The 22922-nt window shown below is 40.5% G+C and overlaps 1 protein-coding gene across 1 annotated transcript in view; it reads right to left on the bottom strand.

The window, feature by feature from the left end:
- LOC109926123 (transient receptor potential channel pyrexia) overlaps positions 1-22922 on the bottom strand; it is a 79010-nt gene that overhangs the window by 23227 nt on the left and 32861 nt on the right. The window contains exons 7-14 of the mRNA XM_048595742.1: positions 21904-22013; positions 21058-21148; positions 19127-19155; positions 14103-14194; positions 13169-13283; positions 8197-8367; positions 7582-7652; positions 4493-4660 (exon numbers count right to left, since the gene is read on the bottom strand). Coding sequence (XP_048451699.1) covers positions 4493-4660; positions 7582-7652; positions 8197-8367; positions 13169-13283; positions 14103-14194; positions 19127-19155; positions 21058-21148; positions 21904-22013 — 847 coding nt within the window. The remainder of the gene's footprint in view (positions 1-4492; positions 4661-7581; positions 7653-8196; positions 8368-13168; positions 13284-14102; positions 14195-19126; positions 19156-21057; positions 21149-21903; positions 22014-22922) is intronic.

Below are 22922 nucleotides of genomic sequence, written 5' to 3' on the forward strand. Positions count from 1 at the left end.
GGTGGGGAGGTGGGTGGTCGTGGTGGTCTGTGAACAATGCTGAAGGAGAATGGAACACCTTCCTGATGGACCACTTGCAGTTGAGGAACAGCTACTCCTGTTGTGCATATGTGCCTGTGGTGGGATGTACAAGCCTATCTGGTTGTTCATTGTGCGTGATGGAGGTGACAATTGCTCCATTCAGGTCTCAAATTGCCACCTGGACTGATTCTTGTTAACGTTGTTGAAGGTTTGTGCCTTGACTTTCATCTGTCAAAATGAATTTGGCTATTGTTTTACTTTGTTTTTGTCACCCACAGCTGTTACTACCTCTGGCTTCAGTAGCTTTTCTGCTGTTGAAAGAAAGGTTTATGGCAGTATGACATCAATCTCTGTACTGGACTATATATACTCAGTAGGTATGTTTTCTTTATTTGAGGATTGCCTCTGTGCTGAATTTTTTTGATTTTTTTTATTGTTCCTTCAGTAATTTTCACTGTGACCTTAGCTTTTTCATTTGGCTGGGTTTAGTGTGGAGAGGATGTGCAGTGTTGAATTTCCCAATCCTCTATGAGGGAATGATCCTTCACTCATGAACTGAGGGACCATTGTCACTAATCAAAATGATGCGAATACTGTGACAGCTGAAATGTATTTTCAGACATTCAGTAATCTGAGCAGTAGTTGTTGAGGTCAGCTAGGTCATTTCCCGGTAGTCAGAATAGCAGTCTACTGTGACAAGATAATGAGTTCCCGTGAGAATGAAGAGATCTACTCATGTGTCATCGGTAGCTCTCTATAGCTTTGCTTAGCTTGTTACTCATTACAAGCGCTGCACTGGCTGACACTGGCCTTGATTTTGTTTCTCATGTTTGGCTGGTAGAGCACATTTTTTTTGCTTTCCCCAGACTTGACTCAATGCCTTGGTGGCTTGCATTGATACATTTTAGCACCTCCGCTCTCAATTAGTTAGGGATAATGACTTTATTTCCTTTACACAATATGCCATCTTGGACTGTCAATTCATCTCTTTATGATCATTACACTCATATAGCAATAGTTGGGACCTTGCTTCTTTTCAGGCCATCCTTTCATCACTATTTCTTGCAAAACTTGGAGAGTTACATCTTGTTCAATAATGTACTTGATTTGACAGATTCAGATTCAATTTTGCTGAACCTTGTATTTCTTGGGCTAAGTTCCAGTTCTGTCAACTTGAGGATTTTTTTTGCTGCAAGACCGAGTGAGATTTTTCGTTGATGCACCCCATGGCATCGCCCTTGGCTGATTCGGTCCCCATCTTACCACACATCATTCCTGGAACAGCTTGCCATTCAGCTCTCCATTGTGCCAAAAGACCAGCATCGTTGGTGTCCACATTATATTTAAAAGGCCACTGTGCACTCTGAAGAGCACTGGCATTCTGAGGTTGCTCTGCTCAGTGATGGACATACAGTGTGAAGCTTTCGGAACGGGGAAGATGGCACCACGGTTCTCTGTCAGGGCTTGGGAGGTCCTGGCTAGGAGATGGTGCATAGGAGGGATGTCCTTTTCCTTCGCCCTAGAGGACCAGCAGAGGAGGCAATGACTCCAGACCCAGGTCCATGGTCATCACCGGGTTTGTGCAGACTCCACCATTCAGAGGAACAGCCAACAGTGCCACCAGAAGACTAATGACCTTCTCCAGTGTGCCAGGAAAAATGCCACACTTCTCTCTCTCTCTCTCTGCTTTCTCACAGCCATCTGTGCTATCACACCCATCCATATCAGACCAACTAAGTAAGTACCGTTCCTCATTCCAGTGCAAATCCCACAATAACCCCATTGTCAGGGTAATTCATTACAATTCTCTTCTAACCATTGTCTATGATACCTTCTCATGTATCTTGCAGATACCTGCAGAAAGTCCACGACCTTGACAGAGAGATAGCAGCTCCACTCTATCCTCTAAGGAAAAGGGTACTTGCCCCCTTGGAAAAATCAGAAAGGCTAGTTCTTACAACTATCCACCAGCTCAGATATGACAACTTTGGACTGGTATTGGAGGCTATCCTTGACCAGCCGTACTGGGACCTCCTGACTGATGGCTGTCTCCCTTGACTTGACCAAGGACTGTTGACAGCCATAAAAAGCTTCCTGACTTGGGTCTGTGATAAACAGCAAGGCAAGACAGAAATAATGTGAGCCTAGTATTGCGAACTAGTCAGGTGGGAATATTTTTAAATTCTTTTGTGGGATGTGGGCATCGCTGGCTGGCCAGCATTTATTGCCCATCCCTAGTTCCCTTGAGTAGGTGGTGGTGAGCTGCCTTCTTGAACCGCTGCAGTCCATCTGCTGTGGTTTGACTGACAATGACATTATGGAGGGAATTCCAGGATTTTGACCCAGCAACAATGAAGGAACGGCGATATGTTTCCAAGTCAGGATGGTGAGTGGCTTGACGGGGAACTTGAATGTGGTGGTGTTCCAATGTATCTGCTACCCTCGTCCTTTTAGGTGTGAGTGGCTATGGATTTGGAAGGTGCTGTCCAAGGTAATCTTTGGTGAATTTCTGCAGTGCATATTGTAAATAGTAGACACTGCTGCTACTGAGTGTCGGTGATGGAGGGAGTGGAGGCATACAGATGCAGTGCCAATCAAGCAAGCTGCTTTGTCCTGAACGGTATCAAGCATCTTGAGCGTTGTTAGAGTTGCATTCAATCAAGCAACTGGGGGAGTATTCCATCACACTCCTGACGTGTGCCTTGTAGATGGTGGACAGACTTTGCGGAGTCAGGAGGTGAGTTACTCACTGCAGTATTCCTAGCCTCTGACCTGCTCTTGTAGCCTGTGTTTATGTGGTGAGTTTCTGCTCAATGGTAACCCCCAGGATGTTGATAGTGGGGGATTCAGTCAAGGGCCGGGTGGTTAGATTGTCTCTTATTGGTAATGGTCACAGCGTGGCATTCCTGTGACATTAATGTCACTTGTCACTTGTAAGCCCAAGCCTGGATATTGTCCAGATCTTGTTGCATTTGAATATGGACTTCTTCAGTATCTGAGGAATCGCAAATGATGCTGAACATGTTCACAAATGACTGCACATCCCCTCTTCTGATCTTAAGATGGAGGGAAGGTCATTGATGAAGCAGCTGAAGATGGTTGGGCCTAGGATGCTGCCCTAAGGAACTCCTGTAGAGATGTCCTGGAGCTGAGATGGCTGACCCCCAACAACCACAACCATCTTCCTATAAGTCAGGTATGACTCCAACCACTGGAGAATTTGCCCACCCTGATATGCATTGATTCCAGTTTTACTCAGTCGAATGCAGCCTTGATGTCAAGGCGTGTCACTCTCACCTCACCTCTGGAATTCAGCTCTTTTGTCCATGTTTGAACCAAGGCTGTAAATGAGTTCAGGAGCTGAGTGGCCCTGATGGAACCCAAACTGGGTGTCACTGATCCAAGCTGTAAAAAAGCAAGGCAGGGACGTTGTAAGCATCCAGGTAAAGTTAGGGGGAGACAATCAGCTCCAAAATGCAGCCGGGTCTGTTATGAGAGTCCAATATCTTTGCTACAGCTTTTCAACGAGAGGCTCCACTGCAGCTTTAAAGTGCAGAAGTGTCCTGGTAGTGGATCAGAAAGGTGCCATGTGGGTCTTGAGAGGCTGGCAGTTATCCAATGACAGTATCTGCATGAGGAGTGGGGAGGTGACTATGAGGTGGTGGGGGAGGAGAGAAGCTGGTGCGTTGACAATTAGCCCCAAAGGACGTCTGTTCCCCAGCCCAAAACCAACTTTAACAGCTGAAGCTTTCATTTGAGGACCTCTCTCTGCCATGACTAAAGTAAGCAGCAGGGTTGATGTTCCCTGCACTGACCTGCAGTGTGCATGCACAGCAACAGCTGATGAAACCAGAAGTGAATGTGTTAGAGATAGTGGGAACTGCCGATGCTGGAGAATCTGAGATAACAAGGTGTAGAGCTGGATGAACACAGCAGGCCAGGCAGCATCAGAGGAGCAGGAAAGCTGACGTTTCGGGTCTAGACCCTTCTGCAGAAATAGTATCCTAATCAGCATGCACAAACCCTTTGGGCAGCTTAGAAGGAAAGTTGATTAGGCATGGGACAAAGTGCTGAAGTGACCATTAATTGGCCATCTAAAGATCTCAATTGACCCAAGGGATGGACCCCTCTACTGCCCCCTGTAAAAATGTAAGGGCCGGGCTTGTGGATAGCAGGCAGACCACCCATTGGATTCTGACAGCCCTCATGCCTTCAAACACTTTGGCAGGAGAGCAGAACATTCAGCCCAATGGCAATCACAGAATTACTGCAGCAAATTTCAAACTTGTATTCGAACTGTAGGACACATGCTGGACTATAACCTTTTTTAAAAAAAACTGGAATGCATAAAATTCATTTGCACTTGCTTATGATTTATAGAATGCGTATCATAGTTCAGGGAGCAGACAAGAAAGGTATTATGATCTGGAAACATCTTTTATCTGAGGGACAAAAAAACAGTAGTACATACCTGATAGCTCGGACATGCTTCATGAGCCGAAGCCAAAGGAATATGATAGTCACAGCAAATAGTCGAATATGTGCAACATGAATGAACTCGCTTTCCGTTGTTAAGTCAACAGCGTGAGTTGCTATGAGAGCAAAGAGCAGCAGATAAACCATCCAGTCAAACAAATTCCTGGAAAAACAATAGCATCATGTAGGTCAATGACAATAAGTTAGCAAATTCAGATAGCGCTCAATATCAGTATACTAACAATACTTTAGGGCAGAGACAGTTTCAGTCCAACTCTCTCTAGTTTTAATCCAAGTCATATTAACTGGCCAAGGCAGCAATCTCTCCACTAGAGAGAGAGAAAATTGGAGACAATTACACTTGGACAGTATCTCCACTCCTCAAGAGCCAGTTACAGAAGACATTGGAAGCAGTATGCTGTGCACCCATCCTTTGTTCCATAAACTCACTCAGACAGGGGAGGAACGTGAACTGAAACACCAATGAAATGAACAATGAACCCAAACACCACCATCTCCATAAAGATAGTGAGTGAGAAAATGCATGGCAGATGAAATATAATGTGGATTAATGTGAGGTTATTCACTTTGGCAGCAAAAACAGGAGACAGATTATTATCTGAATGCAATTGATTGGAAAGGGGAGAAGATGTACATTAGTCACTGAAAGTAAGCATGCAGTTACAGCAGGTGTGAACAAGGTAAATGGTATGTTGGCCTTCATAGTGAGAGGATTCAAGTACAGGAGCAGGAATGTCTTGCTGAAATTCTACACAGCCTTGGTGAGACCACACCTGGAGTACAGTGTGTAGTTTTGGTCTCCCTATCCAAGAAATTATGTTCTGGCTATGGGGGCAGTGCAGAAAAGGCTTACCAAACTGATTCCTGGGATGGCAGGATTGAGGTAGAAAGTGAGACTGGATCAATTGGGACTATGTTAATTGAAGTTCAGAAGAATAAGGGGGAATCTCATAGAAACCTATAAAATTCTAACAGGTCTAGGCAGCATAAATGCAGGAAGGATATGCTTGATGACAACGGAATCCAGAATCAGGGATCACAGTCTAAGGATCTAAGGTGAGGAGAGATTTCTTCATCCAGAGAGTGGTGAAACCTGTGGAATTCTCTGCCACATAAAGTAGTGGAGGCCAAAACATTGATTTTTTTTTCAAAAAGGAGTTAGATGTAGATCTAAAGGGATCAAAGAATGCCAGGATGAAGCAGGAACAGGGTACTGAGTTGGATGATCAGCCATGATCATATTGAATGGGTGGAGCAGACTTAAAGGGCCAAATGGCCTATCCTTGTTCCTGGATGCTATGATACATGATTACCAAACCATTGTACACATCAAATAAAAAGAAATAAAGAACTTGCTTACATAGTGCTTTTCATCATTTCAGGTTGTCCTAACTGACTGTGAAACCGATTTTAAAGCATAGTCACTGTGGTAATAAAGAAAGCTCAGTGGCCACTTGCACACAGCGAGTTCCCACAAACAGCAATGAAATAAATAATCAAAATGTCTCTTTTAGTTGTGTTAGTGAGGGATAAATGTTAACCAGGATGTTGATACATATCACATGTGCTTTTCTGATTTCCAAATAAAAATGCAAATATATTAAATTTAACAATTGTCAATCCTTTCCCTTTTTTGTATGCCTGCCAATTAATACCAGTATTCCAAATCTTCAACTCAAGCAGGACAATGAATCTTTCCAAGTCCCACTCATCTGCACAGACTATCAGTGCCAATTCCCTTTTAACTCAATGTTTAAGTGATAAGTAAAGAGATGCCTGCTCACTTTTCTCTCTTTCTCCAGGCAACTGGACAAAACTGGCAAATATCCTCCCATCAGGAGAAACAACAAGGCAGGAGTGGAGTAGTCATATTATCACTGAACTTGTAATCCAGAGATCAAGGGAAACTGATGGAATTTAAATTCCATTAATAAAATCTGGAATCAAAAGCCTACACTCAGTAATAATGATCATATAATTATCATGGATTGTTGTAAAAACCCCTCTGGTTCACGAATGCCCTTTAAAGGGTGCAAATCTTTCATTCATACCTGTTCTGACCTTGACATGACTGCCACCTGGTTACCTCTTAACTGCCCTCCAAAACTCAGTTCAAGGGTAATTAAGGATGGGCAACAAATACTTTGACAGGTTTGCACAACCCATGAAAGAATAAAAAATGCCTGAGAGAAGATGCTAATTGAGATGAAAGTCCAAATTGCTGCAGCTTTCAGTGTTCTTCTTAAATAAAATTCATTACAACCGTCAGATAATTAATAATAATATTTAAGACAATTACTGTTGATATTTTTTGAACATTTTTAATGAAGTGGAGACAGCACGGTCAGGAAAGTGGTTAGAACAATCACGAACACAATGACATCTCTCTGTTTTGTTCGTGCTCAGTTAAACTCCTACAACTCAAGTTGATTCAGCCCGACAACACATTAACACTTGTGACAATGCCATAAAATTCTTCAGCTTAATGAACTTGAAAGCTCAAATAATTAATCAATGTATCTGTGACAGAAGAAAGGGTGTCTTCATACCTGGATTCATTTTAACCTGACACACTTAGTGAAAAATGGGTGGCAAGGTGTTAGAAACATACAGGTTGTATCCCTGGACAGGGTCTGGCCATTTCCAATGTCAACCAAGGACTTGCAAGTTGATGAGGTGCCTGCCTAAAGATGATGAAAGCTTCATAAATTTATGCAAATTGGAGTGCTATTTCAGAGTGTTTGTAGTACAAATTCCAATCAATTGCCCCTCAGAATTGAAATCGAGGTCTGCTGTACTTCGTATCACGTGGCCTCCCAATTGAAACAAGCTTATGCTTGGACCATTTAACTCAGGACACTGCTCAAAATGATGACAGCTTCAGCACAAGAATAAATAGGGTAGTATGTCGCCCTTTGCTATTTTCAGCTGCTGCTGTCCCATTTACACCTGGGCCCTATTATCACTCAAATAGTCTAGCATTGACTGGGAATTGAGAATCACATTAATAATCAACACATGCACATTGTGAAATTCAGAGAAAGTTTTAATCGACAGCTTTACCAAAAATCTTTAAAATAGTGGGGATGCAGTTCTTCCAGTCCAGCCAGCTGTTTCTTTAGGTATGATTCCTCCTAACAGCCAAGAAAAAAATTGCACAGGATAATCAGTATTTGTAAACAGATGCATCTAGTTCTAGCAGAAAACATGGAATTGTTAATGGATGATACATCAATTATAAAATTAAGTTTGGAAAAGCAAAACAACATTCTCATGAAAACACAGTCCGAGGAAAAGCTGTGATTTGCTAGACAACTGTTCTATTTAAAAAAAACCTTTTCAGCAAATTTATTTAGCCCAGTTGTACATTGATAACTTTTTCCAATCTTTTGGCAGCACTTGAAATGTAGACAGTAGCACCATTCAACTGCTTTGCTGTGGAAAAAAATACTTTAAATCTATTAAAGACACCACAAGTTAGGATTTATATAAGCAGATATCAAGTTGAAGGGATTTCTACCTCTGGAGCTTAGAAAAATACTTCATTACATAAAACTTGCCAGTGGTGTTGCAATAATGAAATAATTTAGTGAACGTTAACTGAATTTTCCCACTGGAAAATAATTGAGAAAAAAATTACAGTTTATATTTTAATGTTCAAGATGTCATTTTATGTACCTCTGGCCATCTTGGGTGACACAGGTTGAGGTCCTTCATTATTTCCTTGCTTTTCCAATCCTTCCAAGAACTAAACTTCACATTTGACGAATGGATTTCGATAAATTCCTCTACAAGCTGATAGCCAGTAAGTCCAACTGCTATGATACCAATAAGAACTTTCCACCAGTCCTGTATTCATATAACGTAAGAGAAAGAAGATACCTCAAAAGGAACAAGAGACTAAGAATTTAGCATTTGTTATTCTTCAGCTATGACTTTCTACCCCATATTTTTATGATTTCTGAATCCACATGTTAAATGTAATGCTGGTACTGTTCTATATCATTAACACACTGTATAGATTTTTTAAAAATCAACCTGTTCAGACAGACCTCTGGTACTGATGTGACTTCAACCCAGGCTTCTTATTCCAGAGATAGGGACACTACTACTGTGCCCCAAAAGTGGTGTGATTAAGTATGTGCATTCCAACAAAGCCTATTTTTGGACTACAAATTTTCATGTCCACCATTCTTCATCTTTTGTCTTAGATCCCACTGATCCAGCCAATCGTCTTTGAATGCTGTGAGCAATTTCTTGAATGGTGGTAGAGTTACTGAGTCTGACAATTTGAAGCAACTGAACTAACGTACACTTTTTGAAATGACATTTTCACCTTGGTCAGTTAAACTTGCTCCCACTGTCAAGCTCAATAATTCTCCCAGACAATTCCTCCTAATTAACACGGAGGTTAAAAGTAACATTTCAAAATTAACGTAAAATGGGGGTGTAGGTAGAAAAGGTTTGTTGATCAGAATTAAATTTCTATGCCTGAATTTAAAAAGTATTATTAATGCTTTATATTTTAGATTTTTTGAGTGGAGGATCATGGTTAAGAGCCAAGATACACAGCGCAGATCACAGTAGAGGTTCAAAAAGCAAGAAAATGAAGTAAATGATAAGAAAAGAAATTTGAAATTCATAAGAATCTGGTAATGAGTGACCTGCTTGAGACATGATTGTGAAAACTGCCAGTTGTTTCATCAAAGCTCACTGGTTCATGAATGTTCTTTGGAGAAGGGAATCTGTCAGCCCTACCTTGTGCCAGCTGTGTGGAACTCCAATTTCATCCTCTGTGCATGATCTTTAAAGGTTCTGGAAGGGCCAGTAAGCCTCCCAGTCAAAAATATTTGTAGAAAATGGCCCCACCAATGCCAGTTTACAGAAATTCAGAACTTGCAATAGATATGATCTTGCCAGTGTTACTCACTTGGCAAAGACAATTTTTAAAAAAACGAGATAACACAGTGTGGAGCTGGAGGAACACAGCAGGCCAGGCAACATCAGAGGAGCAGGAAAGTTGACGTTTCGGGTCGGGACCCTTTTTCTGAAGAAAGGTCCTGACCCGAAACATCAACTTTCTTGCTCCTCTGATGCTGCCTGGCCTGCTGTGTTCCTCCAGCTCCACACTGTGTTATCTCTGACTCCAGCATTTGCAGTTCTTACTATCTCTTTTTAAAAAAACGATGCTAGAATTAAAGGGTGAATATTGTCAAAGGAACAAAAATATTGTGGAGTGTATGTACTTTATGCCCTGGATTATACAGGCCCCTTCCAGCATGTTTTAATGGTGTAGAGGAGTCACTAAATATTCAGTCTGTGGCTGACCCAGCCCCCTCTCTCCACCACCACTACCTTCCCACCTGTGTCTAACCTGTCTTTTATTTTACAATGTTCCAGGAAGCAACAGGTATAGCACCCAACCATGGGCATATTTAGGCCTTTCAGTGGCCAATTACTGGCCATTTAAAGGACCTTTAGTCCCTCTCTGCCACTATTTTACCTGTGTACATGGGCTATTGTCAGGAAGAAAGGGGAGGGAGACCACCCCCTTTGGTGTCCCTTGAGGCCAGTGGAGTAACAGTCCCCTCCGCTCTCAAGGTTATATCTGACTTTTAAATTTCTCTCTGGCTTCTAAAACCTGGACCCCTACTTCTTTTGTCAGGTATGCCAGCTGTTGTATTTGGAACTAGAAGGTTCTACTAGGATTAAGACTTGATTGGCTCCAATAAGTACAATCCATTGTCATGCAGATGTGTTGGAAGAGTAAAATTGGGTCTCCCAAGGCTTGGTCTTCCCACCTGTCTTTACTGTAATGTAAAGCCGATTTTTCCAACCGGTTACTAGTCGCAGAGAAGCAATGAACTATATCTTATTAATTCTAGTGACTTCTTCACTAGACTAGAAGGCGACTACCCTCACAAACACACTTAATCATATAATCACTTAATCTAAAGAATCCACACATCTAGAAGATACAGAAGGCACCACATGCAGTGATCAGAATAGAATATAAAAATTTAATTGAGCAGCACGAGTCCCAATGAGATGCAAAGCCCACTGATGTGGTTAGAGAGAAACTTACTCTTGCATTCTATCCAGGTAAACAAAATTCATGCTTGTAGATCTACCCCAGTTATATGACAGTAATATAAACATTCAAAAGGCATGTTTAATTATAAAGAACGAAACCATTTTGGTTCAGCATTAGTGGAGATATAGACACTCCATTTATAATTGGAGAATTTGATGAAGTAAAGAATACCAGTGAGAAGGACGAAGCAAACGTGGTACCATGAAAGACATGGCATCTTGGGTGGATTTGTAAAAGATAAAAGAATCATTTCTTTGAAGAATCAAAAAAGACAGGATTTCCATTGTGCTATTAAAGGACTTAAATAATTGAATTACCATGTTACAGAAGAATGAAAATTGTGTACACTGATAGCGTACACTCCACACAAAGTTGATGTTCATGCAGTGATTAACAGGGTTAGATCATGAATGGAGAAGCCTATTGATTAGGAGAAGAAATAGCCTGGGGTGAAGAATAGAACCCTGATAACATAACATGAAAAGGACTTAGATATTTTCTAATTGGGCTGGTCAGAGATGATATTACACACGTGTGGAGCTGGTGAGACTTGAATCCATGCCTCCTGTTTCAGAGGTGTGACAATGCTGTCACTTTAAAGAGATTATTTTGTCCTGGATTTTTTTTGAAGAGAGGTTGTAAAAGCAGAGGTAAAAAAATGGCTGCTGAAAACAGCTTCAGTAAATAATTTAGGAGGCCTTTAGGTTTTTAAAAAATACAGTTGCAACAATGGAAGGGGAGTGGCCAGCTCTCACAGACCAGGCTTCGTAGTTTTTTTAGTTTTAGCAGTTAAAAGCTGTTGGGGGTCCCAGGAGAATGGGAAGCTTTGGTAAATGATTCCTGGCTGCTACTTTCTCTGAAATTTCTCGATGTTGTTTCCTCCTGCATCGGAGAACTGCATGTAAGAATCTGTGTCTGACTTTACCTTTTTGCCAAGGTGTGTGTTTATGGGATGTTACTACATTGGAACAGTTAATTAATAATAGGTACTGTATCTGTTATTCGGTTATATTTTCCAATAGTTAAATTATTCTGAATTTCTCTTTCTTTTGCATACAGTTCTGGACACCACACTACCAGAAGGATGTGGATGCTTTGGAGAGCGTACAGAAAAGGTTTATCAGGATGTTGCCTAGTATGGGGAATTTTAGCTATGAAGAAAGTTTGCATAGACAGGGTTTGTTTTCACATGGAATGCAGGAGATTGAAGGGTGACCTGATAGAAATTTACAAGATAGTGAATAGCATGGATACAGTGGAAAGTATGACGCTTTTTCCCAGGGTCGGGGTCAATTACTAGGGGACACATGTCCAAGGTTTGGGGGTGGGGAGATAGTTTAAAAGAGATATGCGAGACAAGTTTTTCACATAAAGTGTGGTGAGTGCCTGGAACGCGCTGCCAGAGGAGGCGGTGGAAGCAGACAGAATAGCAGCATTCAAGAAGCCCCTGGATGAATCCATGAACAGGAAGGGAATAGAGGGATATGGATCCTGCAATTGAAGACAGTTTTAGGATGGGAGGGCAAAATGTATTAGTGCAGGCTTGGAGGGGCAAAGGGCCTGTTCCTGTGCTGTTTTGTTCTTTGTTCTTTGTTTGTATTTTAACTATAGTGCTTAAATAAAATGTGTTTTAATGTCGAGTGGTTTGACCAGTTGCATCCCATCTGGAACACGCAGCTCACATCTACCTTTAAATTAAGAAAAGTCAGGGTCTAGGCTACCCTCTTAAAATATTTTAAGGGGGTTCTGGTCTGGTCCACAACAGAGGTAGGACACCACCCCAGCATCACAACAGCTAATGAGAAAGGCACTGCTGAGATTCAAACACAAGATCTCCTCTTTACAAGGGCAGGCGTTTAAATCTACTTATCCACGGTGCTGCCCAAGAAAAAGACTTAATGAGATGATTTTAGCTCCTTCCACTTAATAGAATGGAGAGGCAGGGCAGAAACATTTGAAATAAAGTTAAAACTACACTTGACACCTATTTCTACCATCAACATTTGTGTGAGGGTTTTCACATAATTTTACTATCGTAATCAGAGTCTTACATGCAACATTGAGGAACTATTGGGCAGGCATGAACTGTGCATGGGCATCTTCTGGTACCAGGCTTTGAATGGCCTATCCATTGATCCTCAAAGGGTCACTGAAAACCACTCTGATAGTTGTTTGTGCAATGAGAGGTACATGAATGCTTTTTCTGGCCTCCTAAAACATTATGCAGTGTACCCTCTGACCTTCCACATTCACTCTGCCATGCCCAATCATCGAGATTACCTTCTTCTCCCCTCTAAGAATAACATTTCCACATTGATGTGCCCAGTATCTCCTAACTGGCAAGTTACCTGTGAGTTTCAGAACAGTAGTTGCATGTTTCCAGCAAAATTGAAATTAAGCTGCACCTTCAAAATAGCTCTAGGCAAGGACTTTAGGCAAGATGGACCAGTACATCTGCTACCACCCACCTAAAACTACATTAACTGCAGTTTTTTTGCAGGTAAAAGTTTGATTCTGATTTGATACCTTTTGATTTAAAGTAGATACTGTACTTACACGAGGTAGATCATACTTCAATTCTTCAGAATATGATAGAGAGGAAGTAAGTCCAAGAACAGTCCAAGCCAAGATGAAGAGGATATTTAGCACCAACATGATTGCGACTCCTCTCCTAGGAAACCAAACAATTTGTGAGCTTACTGCTATATCCAGGAATAAAGAAGGTTTAATCAAAAAGTGAAGCTGACAAAAATATTTTCAGCAACAATTTCTATTCAAAAACCAATTTCAACAGAGTTAACTGTTACAGAGCACATGAGATGAGTCAGACAAAAATTAACATCAGTACAATGATGGCATCAGCTAGGAGAATCTTAAAGGAAGAGTGGAGAGGAGAAGTTTAAGGAATCAATGCCAATGCTTAAGGCCCATAGTTGAATGTATGAAGTACAAGACCTTCATTGGGTGAAGGAAGCAGTATTAGAAAAGAGAGCAGGATAGGAGGTTTTTTTAGGACCGAAGAAAGTTAAAGACATAGGAAAACCATGAAAGGATTTGAAAACAAATGTGACAATTCAAAGCAGTTGGGGGTCAGCAGCCAATGTAAGTCATTGAGCTCCGAGCTGAAAGGCAAATGGAATGTGGTACCAGTTAAATGGTAAACAGCATAGCTCGGAAAGAAATCATATTCTGAAAGAATGAAGTGTGGAAGAGCGTTGGAATGGTTGAGTCTAGAGGAAACAAAAATGTTGATGGGAATTTCAGCAAGAGATGGGCTGAGATAAGGGAATGGTACAAAGGTGGACATGAGAGGATGGTCGATATGTGGTTGGATTCTTAGTTCAGGGTCAAATAAAATTGTCAAACTGACAGTCTGAGACAGAGATCATGGAAGGGGAAGGAATCAGTTGCAAGGGATTGGATTTAGTGGGAGAGGTTGATGGAAACTGCTTCAATTGTCCAGTATTTAATTGGAGGAAATTAACCTTACCTCCCAAAGCGTTTCCATTTAATTTGAATTAATTTCTGCACAACAGGATGCATGATGAGGTCCAGCTGTCGATATTGAACAATGACTTCAAGCTGAATCATGTTTGCAGGCAAACAGAGAGAAATAGTTTAGTGATCAATAAGAAGTCATAATTTCAGACTTACTTAGTTTCTCATTGCCGAGTGTGTATAATACTCTCAGATATTTCAATTGTTGGTAGAAAGGTATTCACAACATATTTACATGGCAATATATACTTCAAGTCACTTAGTTCAATTTCTAATATACAAGCACAAGAAAAACTGGTTGGAATTTTGCTAAAAATTAACTGAGTGTCAATTTTGAGGAGTCCCATGATAGAGGGGGGCTGTCTCTGTGAGTTCTAGTGAGATTTCTCACACAATTTTATGCTGCTCACCTCATTATGATGTTCCACACCTTGATGGAACAAGGTACAGACAGAAATGCAAGTTTTATCAACTGTTATAAAACCTCCACAGGTTGTGACTACACTTCTCAGCATCAAGGGAGCAGCCTTACAACAACATGACCATTGGAAACGTGGCATCCCTGTTTCCTTCACTTTGTTTCTAAAACCCCTCTTTCAAAGTACATAATCTACATGGAGCATAGATTTCCTATTCAGAAAACAGTTGCACATCACACCAAAAAGCAAAAAAAGAGTGGTCAGCTGGTAAAAATCTAGCAAATGCACAGGGAGGAACAAGAGCAACAAACAGGTCAGCAGGAGGCAATGGCTCTCATTGCCCGGAGGTGCAGGAATACAGCTACAATATGGGGTCTCAGTCATGTGACTGCTATGGCTCCCTCCATTGACAGGTTCGCAGATGCCATGCACAGCCATGTCCAGCAACCTCGGTTTCTGCTGGATATCTGTACATACCTGCACTCCATCGCTCCAGCTGTGGCCGAAGGCATAGCAACAGGGGGGTGCAGAACCTGGCACTCACTCCTGTGCCCTTTCCTCTAAAGGAGGCAGGCTGCTACCAGGAAGCAACCAGCCTGAGGTGAAAGCACACACGCACACAGACATATCCCTCCAGAGGTGTCAAGGCCCTCCACCTCCACCGTGGATGCCCCCTCTGACCTTGAAAGTTCAAGGTGAGGAAAGTCCACTTGCCTCTGACATGCCTTTAGTACGTCTGGGCCAACCACAAACAAGTGTTCCTGGAGCATCCAACCAAATGTCCAACAGCCATCAATCTCCAAAGCTGAGCAGGCTCCCTCCACACCAACGGTAGAAAGTAGGACAAAGCAAAGATGCAATGGTGGGGGGGAATGTCAGAAAAAAGAAACCTCTCAAGGGCACTTTGTTGCCACGGGTGACAGCACACTGCATATAAAGGTTTGCAGTGGTGTTCCCCCAGAATGGGTATTGGAATGCTTACATTTCCTGGTATATATTAATGACCTAGATCTTGGTGTATAGAAGCACAATTTCAAAACTTGTGGATGATACAAAACTTGGAAGAGTTATAAATTGTGACGAGGACAGTGTGTAATTCCACAAGACATTGACAAGTTAGTAGAGTGGATGTATAGGTGGCAGATGAGTTTTAATGCAGAGAAATGTGAAGTGATGCATTTTTGTAGGAAGGATGTTGAAATATAATCTACATGGCAGTTGTACTTCCAAAGAGGTAGCAGGAGCAAAGGGACCTGGCTGTATATGTACACAAATTTCTGAAGGGCATTAAGTAAAATATACAGTACCCCTGGCTTTAACAATAGGGAGTAGAGTACAAAAGTGAGGAGGTAAAGTTGAACTTATATAAGACACATTTTGGATCTCAGTTGAAGTATTGCATACAGTTGTTGGTGCCACATTATAGGAAAGATGTGAACTCATTGGAGAGAGTGCAAAAGAAATTTACAAGAATGATTCCAGGAATGAGAAACTTCAGTTATGGGGATAGACAGAAGAAGTTGTGACTGTTTTCGTAGGAGAGAAGAAGGCTCAGGAAAGCTCTTGTAGAGATTTTCAAAATCATGAGCGAGCTGGCTGGCAGTAGATAAAGAGAAACTGTTCCTATTTGTGAAAGGAACAACAATGAGGGGTCATAGATTTAAAGTGATCTGCAAAAGGAAACGGGTGATATGATAAAAACACTTTCTCTCAGTGAATAGTTAGGATCTGGAATGCACTGCCTGGAAGTGTGGTGGAGGCATTCAAAAGGGTATTGGATGATTACTTGGATAAAATAAAATGCACAAGGGTATAAGGATAAAACAGGAAATTGGCACTAGGTAATGATGCTCATTTGAAGAGTTAGTGCAGGCATGAGGGATTGAAAGGCTTTCTTCTATGCCATAAGACTTCTGTGATTCTGTGAAACTTGATAAAGGAGAGCCAATGGATGTGATATACTTAGATTTTCAGAAGGCTCATGATAAATCTCCCACAGGAGGCTGGTTAGAAAAGTTAAATCACATTGGATCAGAAGAAACTTACTGTCATGAATTCATAATTGGCTGACAGATGGAAAACAGCAAGTAGGAATAAATGGGTAATTCTCGAGTTGGTAGACTGTGATTCATGGGGTACTATGAGGATCAGTACTTGGTCCCAACTGTTCACAATATATATCAATGATTCAATGATTGCTGCAGGGCGGCATGGTGGCTCTGTGGTTAGCGCTGCTGCCTCACAATGTCAGGGACCCGGTTTGATTCAACCTTAGGTGACTGTCGTGTAGAGTTTGCTCATTCTTCCTGTGTCTATGTGGGTCTCCTCTAGGCGCTCTGGTTTCCTCCCACAGTCCAAAAGTGTGCAGGTTAGGTGGATTAGCCATTCTAAATTGCCCATAGCGTCCAGGGATGTGTAGGTTAGGTGGATTAGTCATGGGAGATGCAAGGTTACAGGGATAGGGTAAGGGGGTGGGTGTGGGAGGGATGCTCTTTTAAGGGTTGGGGTCCACTCGTGGACTGAATGGCCTGCTTCCACACTGTAGGGATTCTATTTGGACGTGGGGACCAAACATATTATTTCCAAATTTATGGATGATACATAGCTAAATGGGAATGTGTGTTGTGAATAAGATGTAACGTGGTTTCAGGAGGATTTGGAGAGGCTTAGTAAATGAGCAAGAGGATGGCAGATGGAATATGCTGAGGAAGAATGTGAGGTTATTCACTTTGTTAGGAAAAACAGATGTGCAGAGTATTTCATAAATCATAAGAGGTTGGAAAGGGCTCTAGGCATCCACATCAATACATAAGTGAAGCCTAAAAAGCAGGTAATGCAAGTTATTAGGAAGGCTAATGGAAAGACAGCCTTTATTGCAAGAGCAGTCAAGCACAAGTGTTGTGACGTCTTGCTTCAATAATGTAGGAACTTGGTTAGACTACGCCTGGAGTACTGTGTAGAGTTTTGGTCTCCTTATCTTATGAAATATATTATTGCCATTGAGTAAGTGCAACAGGGACTTGTTCCTGGGTGTCTCATGAAGACCAACTGGCAAACTGGGTCTGTATTCTCTGAAGTTTAGGATAATGAGAAGTAATCTTATTGAAACTAAGAAAATACTTAAAGGAATAGAAAGGGTAAATTCTGATAAGATGTTTCTCCTGACTGGGGAGTCTAGAACCAAGGGGGTACTATTTTAAAATAAGGGGGATGGCACAAGGATCCAAGATGAGGAGAATTTGTTTTTACTCAGAAGGTTGTGAACCTTTGGAATTCTTTACCGCAGAGGACTGTGGAAGCTGAGCCTATGAGTACGTTTAAGGTAGAGAGGGTTATGGGATGGGTGGGTGAAAGGGACTAATGTGCTTGATTAGAAATGATTGTATCGAATGGCAGGAAGGCTTGATGGACTGAGTAGCCTACTCCTGTTCCCATGAAGTTACGCATTATTCCTGACATTGAGATAGGCTTTGCTGGATTTCTTATATTATTCTGCCACATTTCTTGCCATAGCCATGTTGTTCGGGACCTTATAAGATTCCACCCTAGCTTCCTCTTGAAATAATTTAAACTACATGCCTCAATAACACTTCCTGTGGTAGTGAGTACCATCGTACATGAACACATTTGAAAAGTCTGTTGTAATCTTGAAGGCTGAAAGGATATTTGTGGCGGACAGAAGATTCTTTTTCAAACACAGAGAATACTGGAGAAACTCAGCAGGTCTGTCAGCATCTGTGGAGAGAAAAGCAGAATTAATGTTTTGAGTCCAGTCTGCTTCTTCCTCAGACTTTCTTTTGCAGAGGTGTCATACTGGACTTGAAACATTGACCCTGTTGTCTCTCCACAGATATGGACAGATCTGCTGAGTTTCTCCAACATTTCATGTATTTATTTCAGATTTCCAGTATCCACGGTATTTTGCTTTCATAGGAAATTATTTTTATTGCAGTTTCAAATGTTACACAAAATGGTTTGTTTACACAGATTAGTCAATTGGTTGAGAAAACCCGCAACAACATTTTCTAACCATAACTTGTCTCAAGTAGGATAGCCTAATGGTAAGATGTCATCTGTTGGTGTCGGTTGTGCTTCAAGAGTTTGATAAAACAAGGCTCTTAAGGGTATTAATTTCATTAGATAATTAAATTTTGAAATTGAAAATAGTTAATATAGTAAAACTGAAATTTGATGGCTGTGTTAATTCATGGCAGCGTTATTGAACACATTCTTCTGTTTACCATCCATTGATCACTTTACATTTTAATGATCCAGATTATACTTAACCTCTGAACCCTACTCAATAGAGAGACTTCTAACTTAAACATGTAATATAACTTCAAGGTGTTTGCCAATAATCCCAGCTCAAGGCCAGTTGGAGTTGGGCAACTAGTGTTGGCCTTGGATAAAAATGTAGGAATAAGTCCAGCTAAAATTCTGGACTATTTTTAGTTCATGTTTAGAGCTGGTGATTATTACTGGACTTGAAAAGTCTCATGTAACAATCAATCTCTGATCAAAACATTTCTGTGAAACAGAGGCATTTCCTCAAACCTTAACAGAACACTCCATTTATCAAAACTGAGGCAGTACTTACCAATGACTTGGCACGGCTATTATCTGTTTCTGTTTCCAAGCAGATTTTGGAAAAATCAGAGCATTAATAAGTATATTTTCTTGATCTGTAGAAGTTACTTTAATACAGGTCCACTATTCTTCATCTCTATTATACCCCAGTCTTGCTAAACAAGAGTTTCAGGTAATTTAAAATAAATGTGAATTCCAGCATTGTCACCTTTTTATATTATTCACCTCTGGTGTTTCCTGCCAGGACATTGTAAATGACTTCAAAGATAATCCAAGCTCAATGTTGCTTTATTTTAATTGATGTCATTACAAAGTTAGTTTTGCTGGACAGTGACATCTCAGAATTATAATGAGAATCCGCTGGAATGTTTGAATTTCGGAGCTAATATAATTTGTGTTGCTGATTCATATTAAGTTGTAATATAAACATTATCAACATCAGCTTCGTTCTGGCCACAGCCAATAATAAATGGCAGCTTTGTTATCATTTCTGTTTCCAGCTAGCTCGAATTATTTTTGCAGCCAATGCTCCAGAATCATTTCCAGAATAGTAATTTGAAGTGAATTAGAAGTGACACGGAGGCATCTGTTTTCTGAAGCATAGAAGGTTGTACACCTCACCTTATAAATGAGGAATTATGTTTGGGTGCACAGAAAGAAAGGGAAATGAATGAGTTTTTTCAGATAAACCAATAGGACTATGAATTTGAAAAATGTTTTACATAAATGAGTACATAAATCATCCCCTCTTAATTGGTAAGACAAACAAAATTGGTGATTTTTCACAAACAATACATCTTTAAAAAACTCAAATAACTAAAGTAAAAGATATAAACAAACCAATATAAAAATTGTATTGGCTGAATGAAAACGTCAAACAATATTGCCTTAATTAGTAACAGCAGTTGTAAAAAAAAGGGGTCATTCTAGGCTAGTCACAATGGAACACAATCAAATGTATCCCCTTACATTTTCTGAGTTGAGTAGGTGCACAGTTATTAATACTTAAAGAAACGAAAAGTGTCATAAAATAAATCTAAAAAAACTTTAAGATCTGGTGAATCAAAATAAACATTCTATGCAAGACCCACTAGTCCTGGAAGGAAACACAATGGAAAGATCCCACTTTGAAGTAGATTAGTCAACTATAGAGTCAGACAAGCTTCTCTTGACCAGGCTGCATTTACAGACCACTTATTAAAGCAGCAGCACAACAAAAATTCTATTCCAAATGGGGATGGCCCTACCCAAACTGATTTTGAAGCAAGATTAGCTGAAACAACAGACCATGTTGTCATGGTGAAATGAGACTAGATCAAAAAGAATAATTTACAGGTCACAAGTAGCAGCACAAAGGGTCATTAGTAAAGTTAGAGAGAAAATTAGAGCAGTTGAATGTTTCACTGAAAGTGACCTTGTTTGTAGCTCAAGCAAAAAAATGGATGCATCAATCTCAGTCAGCACAAATTTTTCCAAATCTCTGTTGAAGTCACTATGGAAATTCAAGTGGAATATCATACATCTTTTCTTGGAAAAAATTATTGATCCATTAGTGACAGTTTAAAGGAAAGCAATAAAGGTGCTTCTGGGCAGGAGAATAGGATATAAACTGTGCCATTCACTATGACAAATTGTGAATGACCTTCTCCCTGTGTATTTAAACTAAGTGGTTTAATCAGTCTACAGTTGAATCACTCACTTCAAAAAGAGTTTATGAGGTATGTACGCAGGTGGGACATGGGTTCCATGTGACTGGAGCCATGTTATATCACTACATTATTAATCTAAAATTGTTCAACAAATTGATATCCCCTGATAATTATGTAAACCTTAGATCCAAGATAGTTGCACATGGGTCCTCTGTATTCAGCTGAGGCTCAGCCTGTTTATGTGAATCAAACTTTAAAACAACACATTCATTTAATTGGTGTGTCAGCTTACCAGAAGGTTGGGGTATCAGGAGGTTCAACATGAAATATTGTTTTCGGTTAGCTCTGTCCTTAAAGATGAATTGATCCAAGGCCGTATATGCCTATGGGGTACAGGCAAAAGAGGCACTTAATTCATCATTCCGAGGTTACTTCAAAATCGTTCCAACCCTTTTTCTTCTTGCTGTCCTTACAGGGTGGTGACACATTTGCAAGCACAACTCCATGTGGCTAGTAGTTCTCTGGTACATTAATCAAAGGTAATGTTCCTTTTCTGCACTCAGTTTGCAGCCTTTAATTGACAATTTCACATGTATAAATAGAATAACAAGTGTCACTGGACAAGAAGAAATGTCAACTTTGGCTTTCTTTCTTCTCCTCCACCTTAGGTAGATTGACATGCTTCACAAGCTCCCCTAACTCACCTCAAGACCAAACTTGCAGCCTGCCTAAGTCATAGTGCCAAATCAAATAGTGGAATCATGCATCAACAGCAACTTGCATTTATTTAACACTCCTCATGTCAAAGAAAGGAATGATGGCAATTGTGAAAGAACCGGTGGGTAATTTAGTAGAGGAGAATAAAAGTGCACCCCAAGTGAAGGGTTTTTAGGAGATTTTTGAAGGCAAGCGGGCAATGGTAGACTAAATATTTTATGACAGAATTCTACCAAAGAGTGGTGTGACCTTTAAGAACCACATAAAGCAGTGGTGTGGAAGGATTGGAATCAATAGTCAGCTTCAGAGTGAAAGGTGCATGGGAGACATGCAGTTGTAGAACATTGTTCAACTGGATTCAACGGAACCGTTCCTTTTGATACATAAGTGGACATCAATGTGAATATTTCAATCTACTCACAAGTTGAGACATACTTGCTGCCATTAATGTAAGGCACAATTGTCCTGTATTATCATGAACTCCTGCATCTGCTTGGTATTGCAATAACAATCGAGCTGACTCAGATCGATCTGAGAGGGAACATCATAAAAGAGAACAATTTAGTGATCACAGAATTATTCGGCAGAGACAAAAAATACTGCAGTTTACTTATAATTTAATCCATCCCAGACCTCAGAATATCTTGCAGAAAATAACATGGATGCCAGAAATCAGATTGTGATATTTCTCTGGTCACAGATAATGCCAGTTAAATACTTCCAGCAATTTCCATTTATATCTCAGGATACACAAGTTTGCATATTTTCAGTAGCTCATTTCAATTCATTTTTCTTAAAGTTGTCTCTATTAATAATTATGTTATGCTAAGTAGTCCACAGTGAAAATGTTACCATTTTGTTAACATGAAAAGACAAGTAATCCAAAGGCCCAGGCTAATAGAGGGACGTGGACTTAAACCTCACCATTGCAACTGGTAGAATTTAACTGCAATCAATAAAATCTGGAACTGGAAACTTATCTCGATCATGGTAAACATGAAGCAACTATTGGTTCATGTGAAAATGCATTTTGCTTACTGATGTCCTTCAGAGAAGGAACTCTGCCATCCTTCCTGGTCAGGCCTGTATGTGACTTCAAATCCACAGTAATATACAAGAGTCTTAACTGCCCTCTGAAATACCCTAACAAACCACTCAGTTACAAGACAATTAGGTTGGGCAAAAATTGCTGGTTTTGCTAGAGATGCCAATTCCCAAAAAGAGAGTAATTTTAAAAACATTCTCATTTATGTCTACATGACTAGATGGACCTTGTCCTAATTAATACACCGGTTTAAATTTACAGAATTCTTTTTTTGCTGCAATCAGAACTCCTGTGAAGTGTGAACCTATGAATCTTCAGGTCAAATAAGATCTCCTGCAAGAACAAAAACAAAGTTGCTGGAAAAGCTCAGCAGGTCTGGCAACATCTGTGAAGGA

This window comes from Rhincodon typus, chromosome 4 (genome assembly GCF_021869965.1).
Source record: "Rhincodon typus isolate 14 chromosome 4, sRhiTyp1.1, whole genome shotgun sequence".
NCBI classification, from domain to species: domain Eukaryota; kingdom Metazoa; phylum Chordata; class Chondrichthyes; order Orectolobiformes; family Rhincodontidae; genus Rhincodon; species Rhincodon typus.